The sequence below is a fragment of the Barbus barbus genome (genome assembly GCF_936440315.1).
Source record: "Barbus barbus genome assembly, chromosome: 3".
NCBI lineage: Eukaryota > Metazoa > Chordata > Actinopteri > Cypriniformes > Cyprinidae > Barbus > Barbus barbus.
The window spans coordinates 29,759,094-29,783,333 of NC_136731.1; the positions used below are offsets into that span (position 1 = coordinate 29,759,094).

Sequence of the window (24,240 nt, forward strand, 5' to 3'; positions counted from 1 at the left end):
GTTTTATGATTTTTGAAAATTGTCCAAATTAACATTTTGATGCAAAATTAATAAGAAAATATTAAGAGCAAAATCGTGTGAACTCCTTTGTTTTAAATGTACAGATGACCTATAGAAAGCAGTGCTGAAAATGCACTTTTTTTTTTACTCAAATTGCTATGGTGATAACATAATTTGTAATGAAAAACTGTATAAAAAAAATAGAAAAATTGGTGAAAATGGTCACACTTTTTCTCAGGTTTATAAACCCTATTGAATATAAAACACGTCACAGTGTAAATATCAGATCCAGATCATGCAGGCATCTAGCCAGACGGCAATTTAGCAATGAAAAAGCACATGTGACTTACTCTCTAGAGGCCTTAGGGGGGCTTCATGTACTGATGGAGGGGTTTTGTATTCATTGAAGGTAGGAGTGATGCTGGCTGCGGAGGTGAAGCTGTTCTCTGTCTCCTTTGCAGGAGATGGTGTGTCCAGCTGTCTGTTAGTGTGCATCTCAGGCCGTCTAGTCAGAGCTGAGATCTCAAGAGGGCTGGGAGGCTCTGCTCGCCTCTGGGACAGGTCAGGGATCCGGGACGCAGATACTGGTGGGTCAGCTCTCCTAGGGGGTGTTGGAGGTTCCTGGGGTCTGCTGTGGTTACCCTCAACCCTTCTGTGAAGAGGCCCATCTGTGGCTTTACTCTGGAGCGAGACCTCAGGTCTCTTTAAGCCGAAGCGGGCGATACCGGGACTGGGTGAGCTGTCCACTTGCTTGGAGGAGATGTCGATGGAGATCTCTGTCCTGCGCGACACAGTCTCTGGGACGCGGCCCCCCAATAACTCCACGCGCCTCAGACTGGACTTTGGAGAGCGCTGGTTGGACGAGGAATCTGAAGTGTGCCTGGAGGTGGACTCGGAGTTGAGCGATCTCATGTCGTGGAAACGGCTGCTCGCAGAAGAAGTGGTGGAGCGCAGAGGATTGGTTGTTCTTCGGGAAAGAGGGGATGGGTTTGTGGATATGTCCTCTTCCACTTCAAATGACCTCTTAAGTGCTGTAAACAAATATAAATAAAAATCAGGCAACTTTCAAAGCTTTAAACAGACAAACTTCTAAAAATGGATAATTAATTAGTACTTAAACATAACTATAAAGAATTTAGTTTAGTTAGAATTTGCTAACTAAACCTAAAACAAATCAATTTTATAACAGAAAATTATTTCCAAAATTAGGCCATCTAAGAACAATAGGAGTTAAATAATTAAACAAATATAAGCCTTTATACAAATAAAATAAGGCAGACTGATAGAATCAACAGAATGTGTTTCCCTGAATGCACTGGTACAGAAACTTTGAAGATGTTTAACTTTTTCTACCGGGTTAAAAAATGTTAATATCGTTCGCATGGCCTCTCTGTAACATAAAGACGTTACTAAAGTGTCTTTTGCGCCGGTGGGGATATAAAGCAGGCCTAAGCATAAAGAGTAGTTGTCTGTTTGAAGTCAGAACAATTTTTGGTTTTATATTTTTTTTTAAATACCTGATTTCACGCGCTTTAAATGTTTTATAAACATAGCTGCAGCTTGAGAGCTCACGCCTGAATGAACACCGCCTTCACCTGACTCGAGCGCAATGGGTTTTAGACGCGTCCGGTTCGTTCATTTGAGTCGAATCGGCTGAATTGGTTCATTATTGAATCGGTCCGAGCTGGAGCCGAGTCATTAAACCCGAACTGTCTCTTTTGAACATGGCTGACTCGCAGTGATGGTGGATTTTAATTCGTTTGCTGTCTCATCAAACAGAGAACGCGCTCTTTCTAACGTGTTGAAGTGAACAAAGAAGGAGCTGAAAGAGATAACTGAACCTATTTGACTGATTGAAGTAAGTTACATTTAGGTAACTTATGACAGCGCAACACACATACGAAACAGATTTGTAAATAGCATTTTATTAATTGTCAGATTCATAGAAGGCTAAATGGGCAAATTGTTAGGAAACAGATAAATCACCCCTATCTATCTATCTATCTATCTATCTATCTATCTATCTATCTATCTATCTATCTATCTATCTATCTATCTATCTATCTATCTATCTATCTATCTATCTATCTATCTATCTATCTATCTATCTGTTTTTGCCACTACATATGATGCATCAGGGGCATTTTGTAAATTTCAGCATTTTTGCCTTGAGCCCTTGTTCATTTCTGACCCTAGTACAGTGAGAGATTGCTGGCATTGCATCAAGACCAAAAAAAAAAAAAAAAAGTTTTCACCCACAGTGCAAACATTGATGAGTTTCTGAAACTGGAGCTGGACAGCCTTAAGATTCGATTTTTCAATTAACTGCAATGTGGCGCTTGACAGAAAGAGACACACAATGGCATGCCTGGTCACTCAGGCCATTTGTCTGCACTAATCCCCGGGAAATTTCTAGACACTTGAGTCATGCACAGACACAGCAGTCATATTAATGGCCAACAGCAGCACTATGCCTTTAAGTTCTGAGCAGGTGGTTGCTGTTCCATCCAGTTTGTCTGTCCAAACATTAAACCACATATCCCTCTCTCTCTCTTGTAGAAAGGCATGGCCCCTTGGTATTGCTGTTTGTTAACAACATCCCATCATTTTTAAGCTGGTGCTGGCAAAATATTGGACGTGTGTAAGTTAAGTATTTTCCAAGTGGCTTATTTTAGCACATGGTTTTGAAGCTCCGTGACTATTTCATGACTGAAACAGCAGTTTGGCCTTGTAAGATTTGGCATAGGTGCCCATGGCACATTAGCAAAATAAACAGTACAATCTACTTACTGGAACCTTTTGTTGGCATCTCCCTGAAAAAACTCTGAAATCATATTTTAGAAAATTTTCTTTTTGTGGAGCCAATAAATGCTGGATGGATGCAAAGGGCCTTTGCAAATCATGCCTTTTTGTCATACAAACTTCAAGGCATCCAATTAACAGCTGGATCTTAGTTCAGTGTGGGAGAGGATCAGTGTTTGAAGTTCTATTGGCAGCTTTATTCATGAGAAATAAAACGATTGCTGCAATCAGATATGCATCCAGCTCTGGGACAAAATAGGAAAATTAAGAGTCTATCCCTGTAGATCCTAGACTAAAGGTGGCTATTTCTATTCTTATGCTCATGAAAACTTCATGTATTGAATTAAATCTGAAATAAAACCAATATAAAGAAATACTTAAAATTAAGCTTGAAAAAGATAAATGAGATACTAAAATAAAATAAATTAATACTGAATAGAAATATTTTTTAAAAAGACAAAAATACTAAAACATTAGCTATAATTAAAATGAAAACTGAAAATATGAATAAATACTATAACAGTATGTAAACAAACACACTAAAACATGGGGATATCATTAAAAAATGGATAGTTCACCCAAAAATATAACACACACACAAAAAAGATAATTTGAAAAACATCTCTGTGTTTGGAAGGTTTTATTGTTATTATTATTATTATTCTGTACAAGGGGGACCAATATTGTTTTGGACCCTGCTGACTATCATTTATGGACAGATGCTTCAAAATATCTGTTAATATAGGTGAACTATTCATTTAAGAGCAGGTATGAATTCAGATCTTTCAGCAGGGCAGGTGTCCATTATGTACCTCTGCGTTTTACGTCATGCTATTCAGTGACACGCTTATCATAACACAGCACATATGGATCCATTTTCTTCCAACACACAGGAAAACTGACCTCCGTTCAGCAGGAAAGGATGGAAGCCAGTGGTCCTGTTTTATAGTACCCTTGCATTTGATTAAGGAAAAGAGGCCTGCCGGGCATTGGTTTTATTTTTGAGTGGTTGAGTGATGGGTTTTTTTCCCCTTACACCACTGGTGTTATGATTGGATATGTGATACTCTCAATTCAAGTTCAGAACATACATTTATTTTGAACTGCTTTGCTTTTTCTCACGAGCCAGAGGAGAGAATCACCATTTTTCTCATGAGTCATCTTCAGAGGGGGCTTTCTTTTAAGCTGTGCCCTGATGATATCATTTCCTGTCATTTCAAAGTGTGGCTGGATTAAAAAGGAATCCTGCATGCACTGAATAACTGTGCATTATGCAATCTCTGATTAGAGCAAACATAATCAACAAAACTTTAGTAGCAGTTCACACACACACACAAAGTCCCTTGGGCAGGATTATGGCTCAACGGAAAATGATTGTGAATATGTGTTAAACAGGAAGAGACATTGTCTGTCTTGTTCCTTTAGTCCAGGCAATAATTGGCACTGTATGTTATATAGAGGCATATACGGATGAATCATAATACAACAGTTTGATATACAACAGGATTAATCTCTCGGCATTTGTCCTCAAACAACCTTTTCATTCACAGACAGGAAGTCAATGATTACAGGCAGATTTTACTGTGTAGTCCAATCACTCTGTGCTTTTGGACTCTATAAAGTACAGTATAAAAACCATACAGTGCACTACAGCCAAAACAAGCAAATGACCTCTTACATAAGAATCTTCATTTCAGTATGGTGCATGTGTATTTCTGACAGGGTGAGCTGGCTAAACACATTTGATGAGAGCTTCAAACCTCTGTCTGCCCGTGGTTTCAAAAACGATATTATCTAAAAGATCTAGATCACAAACTGCACTGAAATGAAATAAATTTAAGAAAAGGCCTATATAAATTAACTACATTTGACTGAGACGGAAGGGAAAATTTATGAATAAAGTCATTATGTTTGTTTTCTTTGCACACAAAAAGTATTCTCGTAGCTTCATAAAATCACGGTTGAACCACTGGTGTCACATGGACTATTTTAACAATGCCCTTACTGCCTTTCTGGGCCTTGAACATGGTAGTTGCGTTGCTGTCTATGGAGGGTCAGAGAGCTCTCAGATTTCATCAAAAATATCTTAATTTGTGTTCCGAAGATGAATGAAGGTCTTATGGGAACAACATGAGGGTGAGTAATTAATGACAGAATTTTCATTTTTGGGTGAACTAAACCTTTAAGTAGCATTGTGTACTTGTGCACCATTCTGTGCCATTTTGTAGTATGAATAGTGTGAGAAATGTGCTTGCCCTAAAAATTCAAACAAGAAGTGCACTTCACAAATACTGAGATGATGCATTCATCAAAAAAAAAAACACGACTAAAGGGGATGGGTTGTCAGACTCAGATGCTGGATGACAAAATAATCTAAAAATCCTACACTTGATAGTAGGGTGCATATTTTATGTATAGTACGTCATTTGGGACAAAACTTGAGTTCTAAGTGATGTTTGCCTCATTGCTATGCAAATTGCATGCTGTTTGAGTAGGTATGACGTTTGAATTTGAACTTACTTCAAAAATGTTAAAAAAAGTACATTCTGTGTACTATGACTATGGATAGTGAGAATGAAATTTGGATGTACTACATCCACCATGTTGATATGGTCATATGACCTACGGCATCAGATCTGTTGCCTCACTGCCATTTATTAATTCTCCCCATGGTGTGTTCATCAAATGCATATATAAAAATGTCTCTGTAAGTAGTAGGTCATACTGTTTTCCAATACTATGAATACAGACATACTATTCACATACTATTTTTCACATACTAGCCTATATAGTAGAAAAGTGTTAGATTTCTGATGCATTGGCTCTGTTCTGGGTTGTTGCAAGGTAGTCTCAGTCGTTGCTATTCTAGTCCTCTCAGTGTAAATCTATGGGATATTTTGTCCATTTTAATATTGTGTTTGTGTCTTGAGTGGCAAACCAAAGTATGAGCAATTGTGATAGTGATGCTTCCCTGACCAAGCTCCACTAACTAAAATAAAAGTGGGTAGTTTGATAGCTATTTGGTTCAGAAATGATTATAACAGTTCAACTATAATCTCAGACAAGAGCAATCTGTCGTAATTATCACAGTCACATCTGCCCAGCCAGAAGAATCAGAGGTGTTTGAGGTATGTACCAGCAAAAACAACAGGATACAAACAGAGAGTATGATTCTGCTGTAATGATATGTTTGGCCTTGCTGATCTGCAAGAGTTAGGAAGCTGTGTGGCGCAGCCTCAGGCTGTGGTGGGAAATGGGCCGCACGAAAACGCATAAGAGCCCTCTCTCTCTCTCTCCCACAGTACACACAGCTGCAGCTTTGAGTAAACATGTGCATACAAACTCACACAGATGCATTTGCTCTCACACAACCATATGCTCATACACACACATGACTTCTCATCAATTAGTGTCCAGAACTAAACTACAAATAGAGGTTTACCTCAATACGCAGTGGAGGCAAGTCCAATGCTGTGTTAGCAGAGGCAATGCAGGTGAGAAACAAATGTGTGTATATCTACTGTCAAATTCATCACAGTGCAAAACAGTCATGTCCCACAGATTAGCTTCAGGGCAGTTTGCTTATAGCACGATGCTCCGGGTTCACTTTGTTTTGAATTGTGTGTAATTTCAGGTTATGAGTAATAGTGCAAAACTATGGATACGTAGCTACAGTAGGGCATACAGTATTTGAGGCGCAACTAGTTGATTACCGAGTTAGAAAATACAGTTTAGGGGTTTGTTTCCCAAAAGCACCGTTAGCTAACTATGGTCACAAGTTCCACTGAACTCTGTTTGTAATGATGGAACTTTGACCCTAGTTGCTTTTGGGGAACACACCCCAGGTTAGCAGCTGTATATTGAAATAAGGTAGATGGTCTAAACTGGAATAGCAGCAACAAATCAGCTACCAGCTGGGCATACCATCTTACCCAAATATGAAAATCCTGACATTAAATGGATACTCCACCCTAAAATGAAAATTGTGTCATTAATCACTTACCCCCATGTCGTTCCAAACCCGTAAAAGCTTTGTTCGTCTTCGGAACACAATTTAAGATATTTTGGATGAAAACCAGGGGGCTTGTTACTGTCCCATTGACGAGCATACGGAGTTTGCGTCCAGCGGATATTCTCCAAAATGGCACTACGCTGACACAGAGGAGACGAATTGTTGAATAAAGTAGTTATTTTTTTTCTTTGCTCACAAAAAGTATTCTCGTCACTTCATAACGTTGCGGTTGAACCACTGATGGCAAATGGACTATTCTGGCGAGTATTTCATACTTTTCTGGGCCTTGACAGTGTTATTTACTTGGCAGTCAATGGGACATAGTCACAAGCCTCACGGTTTTCAAATTGTGTTTCGAAGACGACCAAAGCATTTACGGGTTTGGAACAACATGGGGGTAAGTGATTAATGACAAAATCTTCATTTTGGGGTGGAGTGACCATTTTAATTACTCACCCTTACGTTGTTGTAAACCTGTTTGACCTGTTCTATGTGTTCTATGAAACATAGAAAGGTGTTTTGATAAATGTTTCAGTGTTTTTACTGTCCATTCAATACAAGTAAATGGACATCAGAACTGTTTGGTTATCAACATTTCTCAAAATATCTTCTTTTAGGTTCCACAGAACAAAAGTTAGTCAGGCAGGTTTGGAATGACATGAGGGTGAGCAAATTATGACAGAATTTTCATTTTTTGGGTGATTTTGTTTCTTTAAGACAGTAAAGCTTTTATACAGTTTTGGTATCTGGCTTTAGCTGGTCTACTAGACCAGCTAATGCCAGATACCAAAACTGTATTTTCCGACTATAATCAACTAGTCTATAGGTTGACTAGTTAATTCAACCCAAATGATTACAGATCTCTTTTCAAGGCTATTTATAAGAAAGGCAAAAAAATAATCACAAGACTGGGAAAAATGGTATGAAAATAGTTGTGACCCAACTGTTATCAGTAACCTCTCTTTCTCATGCAACTCTCTTTTATCTCTCTTTTTATGAACTTTTCATTTCTCTATTTTAACTCCCCTACCAGACTGTCACCCCTCCCATACACATCCACACATCTACTTGAAATGATTTTCAATATTTTTTAGATAGTAAGTGCATCATAACCAGTCTTAACTAGTCTCAGAGTTAAACCAACACTCATAACTATCACACATCACATGTAATACAGCTTAGCAAGGGTTAACTGGTCAGGCTTATTATGATAAGCTTGAGGACATTCATAAAGTTTCATAAATGAGAACTTTTAATATCCTTTCCGTTACAGATGGCCATAAACTTCACGGGCATGTGACTGCTCAACATAACACATGCACATAGCACATGTTTCCAGGGAGTATATCAGTATGTTCGCACTTCAAAAGTACAGTTATGTATTTCAGAAGTTATGATCTTAATATATTAAGCCCATTTCCTTGTGCGGAGACCAGCACTGAATAAATTTGTCATTTATTGCTCCGTTCCCAACCACAAGCCTTCTCTGAAAGTGTAAAAACAGCATTAGGCTGTAAGTTATGTGTTCGGTCATTGGCAGGACAGTGCTAGCATCTCATTGGTTTTCTTTGGGAGCCATTAACCTGATGAGAAATCTAGCATTGCTAACATAGCATATGTTGTGCACTGCTTTCCCACTAGGATTCTTAACTAGCAAGACATTGCTCTAGTCATCTCGCTTTATTAAAAAGAACATGCTGGTTGACAAATTATGCTTGTTCTTCAATTAGGCCTGCTGGTAAATGCATACTGTCTAAACTCTTTTTTTTTTTAAGCAATAATTAAAGGATTACCATATCACCATGTGAAAGTTAGCCTAGAATTTGCTTGTTTATTTACTAGCCATTAACCAAAGCTAATGGACTTTGTGAATATACAGCTGTGAGGCGCTTTTCCCTCCCCGAGGTAACGTTGCACAGAACCACACTATAAAATGCATTCTTCTCTTTATAGTGTGGTCAGTCCTGCCTATAAGCTCTGTAAATAGCCACGCTTGATGATGACTTTAGAGACAACATTTAGCTTTACATGCAACAACATGAAAGTGGTTTGGTCACAGTAAAATGAGAGTGCTTTTCCCCTCCTGATGTCTGATTTGTTTGCAATGTAATGAGTCCAAGTCTGAAATAGTTGACGTATCCATGAAATGACCAAAAGGTACCAATTTAGATCATCCAGAGCACTCCAACAGGACCCATTTAGAGACGCATAAATACTTGGCTGGTCTAGAATTGTTGTAGTCTGAAAACAAACACATAAACAAATGTGTTTCTATCTGTCCCAAACTTCTAAGTAGTCTCACTTCACTGTTAGCTTATGAATGACACTGAATGTGTCTGTATTGGTTTAGTCTCAGCCTGAGACCGCCCACAGATGGTTCACTGACAGCTTGCTGCATACTACTCAAAAAAACAAAACAAAAATCCTTGATTTGGCATGCTTTCACTGGATTTTCTGGCTTAGTAGTAAGTACACATATATCCACAAGCAGAACTGTATATGCAGTTGCTTTTTTCAGTGTTTTTTTCCTGTAAAAAAAAAATTCCAGTCTATTTCAGATGACTCCACCCCTAAATTGCACACAAAATACAAATAAACTGTGGTTTGTTCATTTACACATTATTAGGGGTTCACAATATATTGGTACCATATTGTTATTTGCCAAAATTAAACATTTTTAAGTGATTGTATCCTTTAAAATTGAATATTTAATTGTTTATGCTCATTTCCATTATTTTTTACTCAAGTTATCTTTAAAAGCACCAAAAATTTATTAACACTGTTGCTAAATGTAATATATCATACTTCACCATAATTCACCTGTAGAGTTTAAAACAACTGATTTTAGTTTTAATACTTTATTTTTCATTTTATATAGATTAAATAGTATTGAATTTTGATATCAGCTATCTATTATTATCACCCATATCATAAAAATAATTATTCGCTTATCAGTGTTGCACAGAATTTTTCTTCTTAGCTACAATATGCTGCAATGTGGACCAGACCTTTAGCTATTTAGTCAAATGTTTGGCTTTGTCAGAAAAGCACAGCTCCATTCAGGTCCGTAAAGACACTTCTAAATTGAGATGAAACTCCACTTCTGGCAAACTTGCCATTTTCTGCACCCACAGAATTCTCTGCTTTCTGTGGAATTTCCTCCTTCGTTCACCTGTAAGTTTTAGCTCAAAGCCAGAGAAAACTGTCTGGCTTTTTTTCTGTCTGTCCCTCTCTCATCCATTCAAGTATCTCTTTCTCTCTGAGACAAAGTGTATATCCATGAAGAAGCAGCCAGGTGCACAGTTAAAGCCTCTTGTCTGAGTGAGCCAGGTCATCAGCTGACATATGAAGACCACCCTGCCCTGACCCGCATGCCGTTCCTTGTCCTCTAACCTCCTGATATTTGGATATTTGGCACAAAACGCATTTCCGAGAAGTGATGACACTGAAAAAGCCAGACAAGTGGGAATGCGTCTTGTGTATGAGAGGCGTGTGCATTTGTCAGGGTCTCTCGCAGCTGGATGAGAGGTGTTGAGAGAGAAAAAGAGAGAGGAAAGGGAGAATGGGGGATGACAGAGCAAATCAATGCCAGGAGCACACAGATGAAAAAATGAAAGTCAGAAACACAGACGTGACGCTCGGGGAGGTGAGCAGGAGGAACAGACAACAGCCAGGTATGATGGTCAGTGTGCTGATGGTTAAAGCTGCTTTTGTGTTAACAGTGAGGACGTTTCCTGTCATACATGACTGTTTGTGTGTACAGCCTACAGAAAAGAGTGAATAGCACGTACTGTGTATGAGAAATACACACACACACACACACACACACACACAGATCACTAGACGGCCACATGACCTGCGTGACACAACCACAGCACACTCAGTTATAGAAACAGAGACTCCAGACAAACACACTCGCACACTAATATAAAGATATTGACAATAACTCAGCTTTATGTTGACTGTTTGCATTTTAAGAGAACATTTTAAAAGTTATAGAGCCGTTTCAAATGATTGTTGAATGTTTTGAACTTTAAAAACCAACTTTTTCTTTATAGAATGCAAAGAATCGTATAAAGAGAAATAAAAACAAACCTTCAAAGTCTGAGATAATTCCCTCCAAATGCGCATTGACATTGGAATCAGACATTTTGAAGCTGACTCTGCGGGATGAAAGCAACCTTTCCCAGCAAGGCAAAACTCTCACAGACTTTGTGCTCTCCAGCTCCCAAACAAATCCCAAATTAGGAGGTAACAGGGGAAGAAAAAAAAGAGAAAGCGTTCGGAGCAGTCCCCAGATCCAAGCCCACGACTTTCTTAAAGGACCCAACTGAGTTTTCCCACTTCCTCCAACTCTCTGAACGCAGCAGACCTCAGAATGAGAAACCGATGACAACCCCCCACCCCCACTCGCTCTCTTTCACTCTCTCACTCCTTCCCTCTCTCCTCCCTCTCTCTTGCGCTCTGACTGAGTCGCTTGGCTTCTAACTTATTATTCTAAAGTTATTTGAGTCAGTGCTTAAATTTTACTTTCCAACCCGCCCCCGAACGTGCAATCGCAGTAGAGATAACGCAAATATCTGTATTGCTCGGAGAAGTTCACAAGAGTTCGGTCCCTGCTAGAAGTGGAGGGCAGCGGCGGTATATATTTCATCACAATCCCTGAGGAGAGCACGTCTGCGCTTGCGGCTTCCTCAGTAGTTTCCTGAATTTGAGCCTGAGGCCGCCAGCGCTTCTCGTTGTAGAGGGGAGGATGGGCTGAGGCCATGGGGTGTCATAAATCAGTGACCTCATCTGCAGCTCGGACTCCATCAGAGCTGTGGTTCTCCCCACACCTTCTGCTAAACACGTTTTCATGTCATTTAGACATTATCAGCTCTGGCAACAGTTGAAGAGCTGGTTTTGTTTACAGATTTGATCTGCTAACTGCAGATATGCTGACGCTATGTGACTGTTTGTTGGGATTTTGACGGAAACCTCACTGTTTGTAACACTATGACTGTTGGGAAACACTGAGATGGAGGGTGTTGCACCGAAGTCTTAAGTGTCATGGGCCAGAGCCTACAAAAACAGGAAAGTCAAGCTGTATGCGACTAATCATACAGCAGATTTCACAGTTCTTCAGGCATACCCAATGCAAACACCAGGCCTTCTGTATACAGACTTGCAAACACACATATACACACACCACACAAATCCGGTAAGGGAGGAGATGAAGAGAGTCTGTTAAAGGAATAGGAATGATTGAAAAGTTTCAGAAAGGACATATTGATTAACCTTGTCAGACTAACTCATGAATATATTGATCTGATGAAGTAATGTACACCCTGACGTCCTAAGTAATTTGCTTATTATTCAAAGAGATTATTCAGAAGGGAGCATAATTAATTTTATATTCCTGGTTTGACGACAATACACTACTGTATAGGTTGTGTTTGTAGTAGAATTTTAAGGTAGCCTAAATGTTTGTGATAACAGTAGGTTTTTGTTATTTTTTTAATCAAATAATACTTTTATTCAGAATTATTCTGAATTAAATTGATCAAAAGCAGCAACGACATTTATAGTGTTATGAACCATTTATTCTTCATCACCATATTTGGAGTGATTTCTGAAGGATAATGTGACACTGAAGACTGCAGTAATGATGCTGAAAATTCAGAAATAAATTTTATATTTTAACATAGTCAAATAGAAAGGAGCTATTTTAAATTTAAATAATATTTCGCAATATAATTTACAATGTGCTTTATTTCTGATAAAATAAATGCAGTAAGTATAAAGTATAAGAGGCGTCTTATACTTAGCTTGTAGCATATAGCTAACTACTTTTTCTAAATCATCTGTGACCCACACAATTCTGGACAACATTCATTCAACAGAAATGGCTCATTCATAAAAGAGCAATATAACCACTAGATGTCGCTGTTATACACACAATATACGCAAACGGTTGTGGAATTTGACACTCGTGTAAGAATGCTAATCTCATTTCTAGCACCAACACTTGCATGTAAAAACTGATATGAAATAACACTTGCATAATTCTTCTTCAGCCGTTGAGATCTCGCATGCTGTGTTATGGAGAGCTGTACCAGGCTGAAAGAGGCTTATGTAAACAAATGCTGTCAGAAGCCATAACCCATTCCACACCGACATACCACAGAGAGAGAGAGATCCCTGACACTGCACATACGCAATTACTTGAATATTAGCTTCTATTTTAGTGAGACCTGTGAGTGGCATGTGATTTACATTACATTTGTGTTGCTAGTTCTCCAGATGTGTATGAATTGTCTGTAGAACTGTGAATTTAGTACCTAAGCATAGCCGCAGTGTCCTTCTCCTCCTCCCTGAGCCTCTGCATGTTTACACACTGCCTCGGATCACCAGTCAGGCTATCTGCACTGGTGTCTCCCAGGACCCCATTACACTCTCCAGCAGCACAACATCTGGAGAAGTTCCCTAACACCAAGGGAGTCCACTCAGATTTACTTTCTCAGTGTGTTTCTTTGACTCTGAGGTATGGAGTGATTTTTGTGCCAATATTTATCAAACAAATCCAGTGTTTTGCAAATAAACACAATCTGCTTTGCAAAGAAAAACTCGACTTTCAAACAAACGCAAAGTGATTTTCAAATACAAAACTCTTTGAGAGAAAGTGCAGAGGTATGGACAAATATATGTATTGTGTGTTACAACTGTGAGACTCATTTGCCATTTTATGGGGAAACTTGGCTTGATTTTCTCACAAATGCGACAGGCTGATTTTCTCACACGTGTGCAGGCGGATTCTCTCACATGTGCAACTGAGCAACTTTCTTTTCCAAAACAGCAGGTGGCGCTGTCGGTCAATTTACGCTAGTCTCCCGAGACCTGAAACACCTCTTTACCTTTTCAGACCAATATGAGCGGGGAACAGGTGAGTTTCTGTCTTACTAGATCTATAATTAACCATTTAGATTTAGATTTTCACAAAGTGACCCTACTACAGTGTCAGTGAAATTCACAACAAGTGCTGTAAAGTTGTTAACATGATTGATTAGTTAAAAAATCAGAGGTGACATGGCTAAACATTTAACTAGGCTGTCTTTCCCTATAAAAACTGATCCATTCTCCGTACCTCTTATCCTCTGTTGGATTGCGGGATATAGAATATACATATATACATATATATTGATATATATTGATACAATTTTTCAACATTTCAGCAGATTGTGTTTATTTGCAAAACACTGGATTTGTTTGATAAATATTGGCACAAAAATCGCTCCATACTGAGGTGAGAAATGTAGACGAGCAGTCAAATGTGCACAGACCTGTAACCTTTGTTCTCGAAAGGCACATAAATTTGGCCAAAATCCTCATTCAGACAAGTGGCTAGGGATGAAATGTGTATTGAGAGCAACTTCAGAAAAATAAATTAAAATAAGTTAATAAATGTATAGATGATCCATTCAACATCCACTGAGTTGTTTACATGTATAGAAATACATCTTATTTTTTATTTAGTTAGTTATTTAGTTACTACAAAGTGGCCAAGTATTTATAAGTTCACTTCACACCCCGATCAGAGCTTTCCAAATGCATGTGTGCTACCTTTAGCAGATAAAGTTTGCATGTAAACAGGAAGGCCGTCTCTATTTTAAGTATGCACACACAGAAAGGGTCCTGCTGAAGGTTCTTGTTACTTCAATTTACTTCCTGTTTTGACGTTGTGTGAAGGATTTTATGTAGTTTTGTGAGGCACTGCTGACAACGCCTGCTCTTTTGGCTGTTGACAGAAAAGTGATTATCGTTAGTCCATGAAGTTTTAACACCCTTGGTATATTTATAATTTCATCAGAGAATAAATAATAGGATTCAATTATAATGTTTATTTATATATCCTCAGAGTATGAGCATATGCTATATACACTTGAAATGCAGGGTCAACACCTGACTATTGCGTGAGAGGTGTTTACCCTGGAGGTGAGATTATGTCACACACAAAACCAATGAATATGGTCAACAGGATATGTTTTCATCATGCTTTAACTTATTTATTTTCATTAGGTTACGTTTTCATGCACTGGCATTTAGATCTTCTAATGGTCCTTTAATTTTGAAAATCAGAGTTAATTCACAAATAAGAAACGTCTTTGCATGTGCTTACATGTACAAACTAGAAATTAAACATGAAAAAATAAAATAAAAATTAGACAGATTTGCTGCTAGTGTAAAAACACTTGCAAATGATGACTCTTTAAAAACGCTCTCTTCAAACATGTCTCTTTTGAGAACAAATATCTTCTGGAGAGTAATTAGAATTAGAAGTTCAGTCTTGATTGTTGTGCAATCACGGGCAGTTTTCTGTTTGGGTGGTTCTTTCAGATTAATTGATTTAAAAATATAATTCACTTGACACATTTGAATCATCACTGAGTAATGTTTATAGTCCTGCGAATACTTGAAAAATTATAAAAAATGGGAGGAGGTGGGGGTAAAAGAACAACGTTGATCAACACAGAACATGTTCAGTGAGTCAAAATACAGCAGGAGTACAGTTTTTAGACAAGACTAGACCTGACACCATCCCTCGAAAAGATCAGTCACATCGTCATATTTCATTGTTTGACTTATAAATGGCTGTGTACCCTGTCATTCTTTATGATGTTCGATGCTTTTGTTTTCTATTATCTTTCTTGATCAAAATACAAAAGAAAGGAAGCCACAAAGGTCAACTGTGACATGCAGACTGTTGTTCTTTGTTAAATGATGCATATTCAAGTAAAGCTGTAAAAGTATGCTGTTGCTTTTTGAGGAAGTGGCACAAGTGTATGCATGTTTTCATGGAATTAATTGCTGTTAAATGCTGTGACCAATGCATTATGGTTACTTGGTCAGCTGTATATAGTCCTGAATTTTTCTGTCATCACACATCGTTGTCAGTGCAGATGTGTTTTTTTCATTCGACACAAATGAAAATAATAGGCCTACTGAATTCTTTCATGTTATCTCCGAAAATTGCAGTGGACAAAACTTTGGGTTGTGAAAATTTTATGAGATCTAAGACACCAAGACATTGTGAACCGTTAAACTGCACTTTTTTCCCGTCATACCCTTGTTCAACTAAAAAGCATAAGGTGCATTCTTACACTGTTTCTCTTATTCACCACTTCCTGTTTTCCATTCCTCTTAGTCTCTCTCTCTTTTAGTCTGTCCGTCCGTCTACACAGCCGCGATTCAATGTTATAAATGAATTTGTTCATTCAGCTCTGCTCTTATACCACTTAGATTTCGACTAAGAAAAAATTACAATGGTATTATCAAAACTGTACAATGGTGTGTCCATTTTTTGGAAAGACTATTCTTTGTCCAGCCTGATCTCATTAGTATACACTAATGTAATGTAATAATTAGTATACACTACAATGCCAATATGGACTTAATGACATAATATGAAACATTAGAGTATTTGTCTATACAAGGATTTAGAAATGTAAAAAATCACCAAAAATCCCTGATATACTGTACTATTGTATTTGTACATTGTATAGATATTTTTGAGCCCTACCCTTAAACCTAACCATATCCTGACAATATAAAAAATATAATATGCAGATAAGTGTATAGTCGCAGTCATTTTAGTCACAATATTATATAGATTTACAGTACTTAAAGCTGCAGTCCGTAACTTTTACCTCTTTGTCGCCATCTCTGTTTGAAAACCTGGAATTGCAGTTTCTTGCGGAATTATCTTCTGTGAGCGGGGTTGTGATTCGGTGTTCCGGCACTGCTGCAGCGTGGATGAATCTAATGTTTTCAGGTGAATGTGTAGTTGTCAGTCACTGCACCAGTGTGGATATTTACTGTACTTTGCAATCACAGATTCAAGCCTATGTCTTGGAATATATGACCCAAATAAGAATTTTCACTGTATATTGTCATCTGAACAAGTCTGCCACGCTTGTTCTGACCAACTGAGGAAAAAAAGCATTACAATAAATCTCGCTACCAACGGTTATTAAATCTAAAGATCAGTTAGCTCATATCACATCTAACTGTGCAAAGTATTATCATTGTTATACTTTGTTCTCAAATTATTGTTAACATCATAAGCATTGAGTGACTATGAGTATAGTGTGTATTAGCGTGTAGATTTCAATTTCTGTACACTCTAATTGTCATACCATTCAAATTTCATATTAAAATTATTTTAATCCAAAACGCAAATTAATCTTCCTTCAAACTGGTTCTATTTAAAATCCTACGTTGGCTATCTGTAATCAGAAGCACATTTAAAAGTGGAATATAATTTAATTTCATTCACATGTGTTTCATAAACACATAATCCTTTCTGGATTACAATCCGCCATCAAAATGATCAATTTAATATTCTAGCTGCTGTGAGAAAAGGCTATAAACGATCCGCCACCTGCAGGATCCTCACATGTGATAGTCTACTAGCCCGGATAATTATAAAAAATTATGACGCAGTGCTATGCTCGAATTTCCTGCGAAAACCTACCCGTAGCACTCAAATAAGAAAACTTTATTATAAGCTAACCGTTGTGAATCGGGCTAAAGTAAGGCGATAGTTTTGAACACTGGCTGGTTATGTATTTTCTCAAATATTGATTTCCGATCATTTTTAACCAAAAAAAGTTACGGACTGCAGGTTTAAAGGATTGTTTCTCAATGCCATCAAACAAGCAAAACAACAACAACAACAAAAAAATGAAATGATTAAATTCTGATTCAGTTATAACAATTCATTTGAGTAATTTACAGTTTAGGCTTGAGTAAAGTGATCGAATCTTTCAAAATGAGTTTAATCCTTCAAAACGCATTTGGAAGCAAAAATGATGTCTATTGAATGCCTTTTAATTTCATTGCTCAAATACAATATAAATCAACCAATTCAATCCATTAACTCAACGTCCTATAAACCTAAAAGGATTTGTAAATGTTCGTAAAATTAGCATGTCTCTAAAGCTGTAAAATTCAATGACAGCAAGTCACTGTCACTTTCCAAAACCTTCACCCTCTCTGAGTCTGCTCCTGCCTGGTCAAATGATCGGCCTAACAACTTTCAATAAGTGTCAGAAGACACGCCTCTTCTGCAGGCACTTAACCACTCCACAACCTTAAACAAAGGCACTTATACACACACACACAGTTCTCATCTTCGCATTTCACCTCTGCTCTAGCGTTTTTTATCTTTCTAATAAACCTGGCATTATGCATTACCATTGTTGGCTCTGTGGTATTGGTCTAGTTCCTGTATTGTGAGACACTTTATTATAAAATTGTCTGCTAAAATGCATAAATTTAGATTTTTATTTTGATGCATTTCAAACATTATCTTCACACATTGTGTGTGTGTGTGCGTGCGCGCACATGCTAGAACCACATTTAACATTCAAATACCTGATTTCTAATAAGATCGTGCTGATTTGCTGCTTTTATCTTCCCCAGTTCCTGCAAAATCCATTATAGACCCACCTGGACTGATGGCTAACTATCTCAGAAGTGATCTGGGACCTTGTGCTGTGAGATCATGGAGATCATAAGGGTCATTCCTCATGTATTTATCCTGGAACTGGCTCTCTGTCAGGGCACCAGGTGTGACAACTCAGATAAAGGCTTGCATTATATACTGTATTAACTTTTTTTTTTCTGTACAGCTGAAGCACAGCACTGTTATTTTCTGGCATCTAGAAGCTCTGAGAGTTCCTGACACATTTACAAAAAGCCTGTGTGCTGACAGTGCAGAGCACACCATAGCACTGATATAGAGCATTTATTCCACACACAGCTCTATTTATTGGCTGTCGTCACAGCCTGATGAGCGGGCTCCCTCTTCCAGTCAAAGCCTATGGAAAATCCAGCCCTGTCAATGGAAAATCTTACAAATGCATGCTGCTCTGCAGCACCAACGCCACCAGGGACAAACGTAGTACAGGATAAATGCTCTGTCTGGTGGAAAAGTCATAAAAGAAGCTAAAAGAATTCAATTTAAACCACAAAACATGTGTGAAGACACAAGTTTTTGCATCCGACACAAGTCACAAATCCCAGCTAAAGCAAAAAACAATGCCACTGAAATCTTATAGAGCAAGTTAAAAGAGCGGAAAATAGACTCCAGCATGGGAGAAGCGTCCCGATGGTGGTGTGCCAGTCTCTTACCTGCGATTTTATCCCCCTCCATGGCTAAGCACACACCCTCCTCTGCCACATGTAGCCTGTCTCACTTCCAACCTTTTTGTTGGACTTCCTCTTTCTCTCCCAGCGCACCAACACTTTCTCCTCCTTGTTTGGTTTCCCTCGCTCTCCTTTGGCTTTTCCCTCCCTCTCTCTCTCCTCCTCTCTCTTTAACTCTACCCCAATCTTCTTGATTTAATGTCTCCCGTGTGCTGCAATAATGAGCGGATGCAGAATTACGGCATGCCCATGTGTTGATCATATGGAGCGTTCATGCTCTTTTGCTTTTATTGTCTTCTCTTTTGTGTCCGTCTGTCTCGAAGTCTCTCTCTCTCTCCGTCCTCTGACACTAAGGCAGCATTGTGTGCAAGATGGAAACCCAAGACCATGTGATATGAGCGTTTCTTCCCAAAATATCTCCTCTCGGCAGCTTGTGGAATCCTGGACTGCCCTCTGATTTTCTTCAGGGCTCTAGTGAGTCACGAGAGAATGGGCCGAGGAGGTAGACGTGACCGACACCACACCCCTGTGATCGAAGACGAACATCTGAACACTGACTCAGACCGTAGACAAACATTTTCATACGCTGCTTGCCGTTCCTAATTTCAAGTATGGCCAAGACACACAACACAGATTCCTGAGTTTTCCTTTGTGTTGCTCAACGAGAGCAAATGCAGACCCCTGTCTGAAAGCATGTGGATTTAGGACGATCTTTGTTCATGAAGTGGGACTGACCTTTGGCTTTTTCTTCAGGGGGGTTGCAGAGTCGTCTGGCGAGCAGACAGCTGGGAGACGAGCCTAAATACATGTGAAGAAGCACACTGGCCCAGATCAGGTACTCCAGACTCAGAAATGTATAGCAAAAATTAAATATATTAAGCTCTAATTAAACAAGCTATTTATCAATAATATCCATACTGGTTATATAATACAGAAAATAAAGCAAATTTATCAATAAATGCCAATATACAGATATCTTGAGCTAGTAGTGATAAGTAGTGATTTGTAAAGCATTCTCTCCTCAGGCCTCTTAACACAGGAACAATACTGCCTCTATGAGAGAGTTCATAGATTTGCATTCACTGCCAGACTCACAGCCTTAAATTCCCAAACACATGACATTTCATAGACCTCAAAGGGAGGTAGAGTCACAGTCTTACTGTAGCTACAGACTTTGTTAGCGGCATATTAATTCAGATGAGCTTACAGATCAACAATGCTGTTTAAAATCCTCAGAAATGTGGCCTTAAATGATTACTAGGCTTGATCAGTAAATATTTGAAAGTAATAGTTAAAAAAATAATCAGGGATGGGAAGAATTTGTAGGAAAAAATCTCTTGGCAGAAAATTATCAGTACAGTTTCCGTTAAATTTTACGGACATTTGCATTCAATCCTAAAACACTAAAATTCAATGGACGTCAAATGCAGAATTAAAAATCTAAATCAATGATGAAAATCATTTAATATTAACACAGTACATTTGCTAGCCATATTTATGGCGTTTTCTGTCAATTTTTGTGGATTCTGTATTTTTCATCCTGAGAAGAGTGACCCACATGAATTGTGAAATGGCCTTGAACAATTCCAAAATGGACACTTGCCAAGCCCAAATGGGAGTAAAATTCAGCACTGACTAGTATATGAAAGAGCAGGTGGTGTGATTATTAAATCCCAAAGGCTGTAATGTGTGTGTGTGTGTACACACACACACATATATATATATATATATATATATATATATATATATACACACACACACACACACACACACACACACACACACGTATATATATATATATATATATATATATATATATATATATATATATATATATATATATATATATATATATATATATATATATATATATATACACACACACACATATATATATATATATATATATATATACACACACACACACACACACACACACACATATATATATATATATATATCACATATATGGATGTCACTGGAAGATTCTGTACGCTGAATTAAACTTTTGCTTTTGTGAGGTCTTTACATTTTTCTGCAAAAAAAAAAACTTTGGTATAAAATATAATTATTATGATAGATAGATAGATAGATAGATAGATAGATAGATAGATAGATAGATAGATAGATAGATAGATAGATGTTCACAGAGTGTAGCTCTTAGCATAACACTGGAGGAGTCAAAGATACTTAGCACACTTGTGCTTTAAATACAGCTTCAAGGACTTCTGGCATCTTACACACACACATTAGATGAATATCTCTTGTTTTAAGCAGTCATTCAGCCTCTGTTATGACTAACAGACGCCAGAATGTGCTTTCTAACCAACAACAAGTCATATTTGTTTAGTGCATAACATAAAGACAGAACATGTTGACATTTTCTACAGCAAGTCAGTAACCAAAAGTCAATAGAAACGATACATCTTAAAACCGTAAATGGAGCCACATGCCTGAGGCCATTTAAGAGTTAACAGTTTGTCAGAGAAATTTATAATCTCACCATCACAAATTTTTTCCAAGGCCAAATTTGCTATGCAAAAATACATTTTCTAATGGACTGTATATATATATTATCATGGTCACACTTTAAGGTCCAATTCTCTCTAATAACAAGCCATTAACTATGACTTTTGCCTCAATAAATTCCTAATTTGCTTTTTATTAATAGTTATTTAGGTAGTTGTTACGTTTAGATATTGGGTAGGATTAGGGATGTAGACTAAGGTCATGCAGAATATGTACTTTATAACATTTTAAACATTTAATATATTTTATAGACAATGTTCATATAATCTAATAATAACTAAATATAAACTTTTCTCTTTTCTCTTTTCTCTGCTGCGTTCAGGGAGACGCTTCCGCTCCATGAAGGCGAACACAGAGAGAATGAGGAGGAGCTTCTTCCCGCAGGCCATTCGGAGTCTTAACCTCTCTCCACTCTAAGCACATCACCCCACACTTTCACTTTGCACACTTCAAATACAATCTGCACTAATTTGTAGAAGGTTACGTAAGGATAAATGAGTGGGACTTACATACCATTTGTCTTTTGTCTTTAGTATTCCTTGTATTCCTTTTACTCACTTATACACTTTACTGCACTGCACAGCACACAACACTTTATCACTGACATACACTTTACTTTTTATAGAATCTATTTAGAATCATATTCTATTTTTATTCTTCATATCTATTTTTATTCTCATATCTATTTTTTATTTTATTTTATTGCTAGTTTATTTCTGTATATATGTTTACTGTACTTTTTCTATTTCTATTTGTATTTTTGTAAACTTGAGGTTTTTCTTAATTTTGTTGGACAATTTGTTGGACAGTCGTACAATACATTTCACTACATGTCGTACTATGTATGTATATGTATGTGACAAATCAAATTTGAATTTGAATTTGAATTAAACTAATTAAGATTTAGGTTTTGATATATTTACAGTAGGAAATTTACAAAATATCTTCATGGAACATGATCTTTATATCCTAATGATTTTTGGCATAAAAGAAAAATCAATAATTTTCACCTATACAATGTATTTTGAGCTATTGCTTCAAATATCCCCCAGCGACTTCTGACTGATTTTGTGGTCCAGGGTCACAAATAGTAATACATATAACTTGTTTATATCTATAGTATACAGTACATATTGTGAATTTCAATATTTTATGTAATAGAACATATATTGAGTGGGAAAAAATCTTACTATATCACACAATCGTAATTAGGAAGTTTTACATGCAAGACAAAAAAATGTAATGAAATATTTTTAAAAGTAGTATTACAGTTATGTTTATGCCTCTTCTCTAAAAGGTTCTTTTTTGTGTTGTCTGATGACTGATACATGAACACACCAAAGCATACATTCACAGGCTCATGCACATGCCTGTAACCACACACGCACACAGTGTGAGGAACATGGTTTTCTGTTTTATTTAAGGGTAAAAATGGGCTTTAAATGTGAGACCGCCTGAACAGCACACAAATAAACATTTGCTTTAATTAGCATTCTTTCTCCTGTGTGCGTCATTTGTGAACATGTGTTTATGTGTATGCTTTGTTTGTGAAGTTTGTCAAGCAGATCTCTGGATCTTCAACCAGCCCCCATATTCAGATGTGCTGACAGTGCAAAAGCAGACTGCGCTTCCAGCTGCGAGAGGATGCTTCAGTGGTGAGATATCACCACACGCACACGCACACAAGGTGTAAATGCTCACACAACCGCATATGTGCTAAGACACAATTCCACAAATGTAAACATCAGAAGTCATTTGTTTTGTCCACTGCGAGAGAGAACGCTTCCAAAAATGCACCAACAGATGCACAACAACTGTGCTGCTCTTTGAGGTCTCTCTCTCTCTCTCTCTCTCTCTCTCTCTCTCTCTCTCTCTCTCTCTCTCTCTCTATATATATATATATATATATATATATATATATATATATATACTGTGTATACCTTCTTACACAGAAAATATCCCGAATAGACAGCTGCTGTAACCACTGTCCCCCAAAACACATGCACACACATTTAATAACTCAGTTACTCGTTACAAAAACACATGTTTGGGTCTATTTATCTTTAACCAGTATGACATGTTCTCTACTGGTTCCATATGTCCATATTTCACTGAACATCAATTGGCAATCCAACACGATACCAAAATTTTTTATCGTTCAGTTGATTGAAAACATCTTAAATGTTGTTAATATGATTTTTGTTGATTTAACATTCAACAGTCATACACGATGCAAATTTTCAGAAGTCACTTTTTAAGATAAAATATGTATAAAGATGAATTAAGATCTATAGATCTGATGTTTATGTGTGTCTGCGGAGTTGCTACTCAAGGCTTCTCAGGCTATACCACTAAATTAAAATTTAAAGTATTTATTTAATTTCTTTTATATTTTTAGCAAGGAACAGGTTTAAGAATGTGAAACTAAATGCCTTTTTTCCATTAACTGTATGTGTATCCTCAAGCACTACATAAACAGCTGTATTTACAAGCAATGTCAATCATAATTCAGAGCCTAATGTCTGATGCAGCAAATGCTTTTAGCAATCCATACTGAAGCTGTATGTGCCCTACTATAAATAAAACTAAAAACAAATTATTATGTTTATGATTATCATCATCATTATTATTATTGGTGTTGTTGTTAATAATAATAACAATAGTGGTAGTACTTTTAATGTTAATAATATTTTAAATATGTATTTAGATTT

The 24,240-nt window shown here is 37.3% G+C and overlaps 1 protein-coding gene across 5 annotated transcripts in view; it reads right to left on the reverse strand.

The window, feature by feature from the left end:
• LOC306856851 (septin-9-like) overlaps positions 1 to 24,240 on the reverse strand; it is a 79,002-nt gene that overhangs the window by 47,268 nt on the left and 7,494 nt on the right. For 3 of the 5 annotated variants that reach the window (XM_079396355.1, XM_079396352.1, XM_079396356.1), the window contains one exon: positions 351 to 1,031. In XM_079396355.1, the coding sequence (XP_079252481.1) occupies positions 351 to 912 (562 nt within the window). In that variant the 5' untranslated portion in view covers positions 913 to 1,031. Of the gene's footprint in view, positions 1 to 350; positions 1,032 to 10,909; positions 11,314 to 18,985; positions 19,474 to 24,240 lie in introns of those variants that run through there. The other 2 variants (XM_079396354.1, XM_079396353.1) reach the window with 2 other exon arrangements.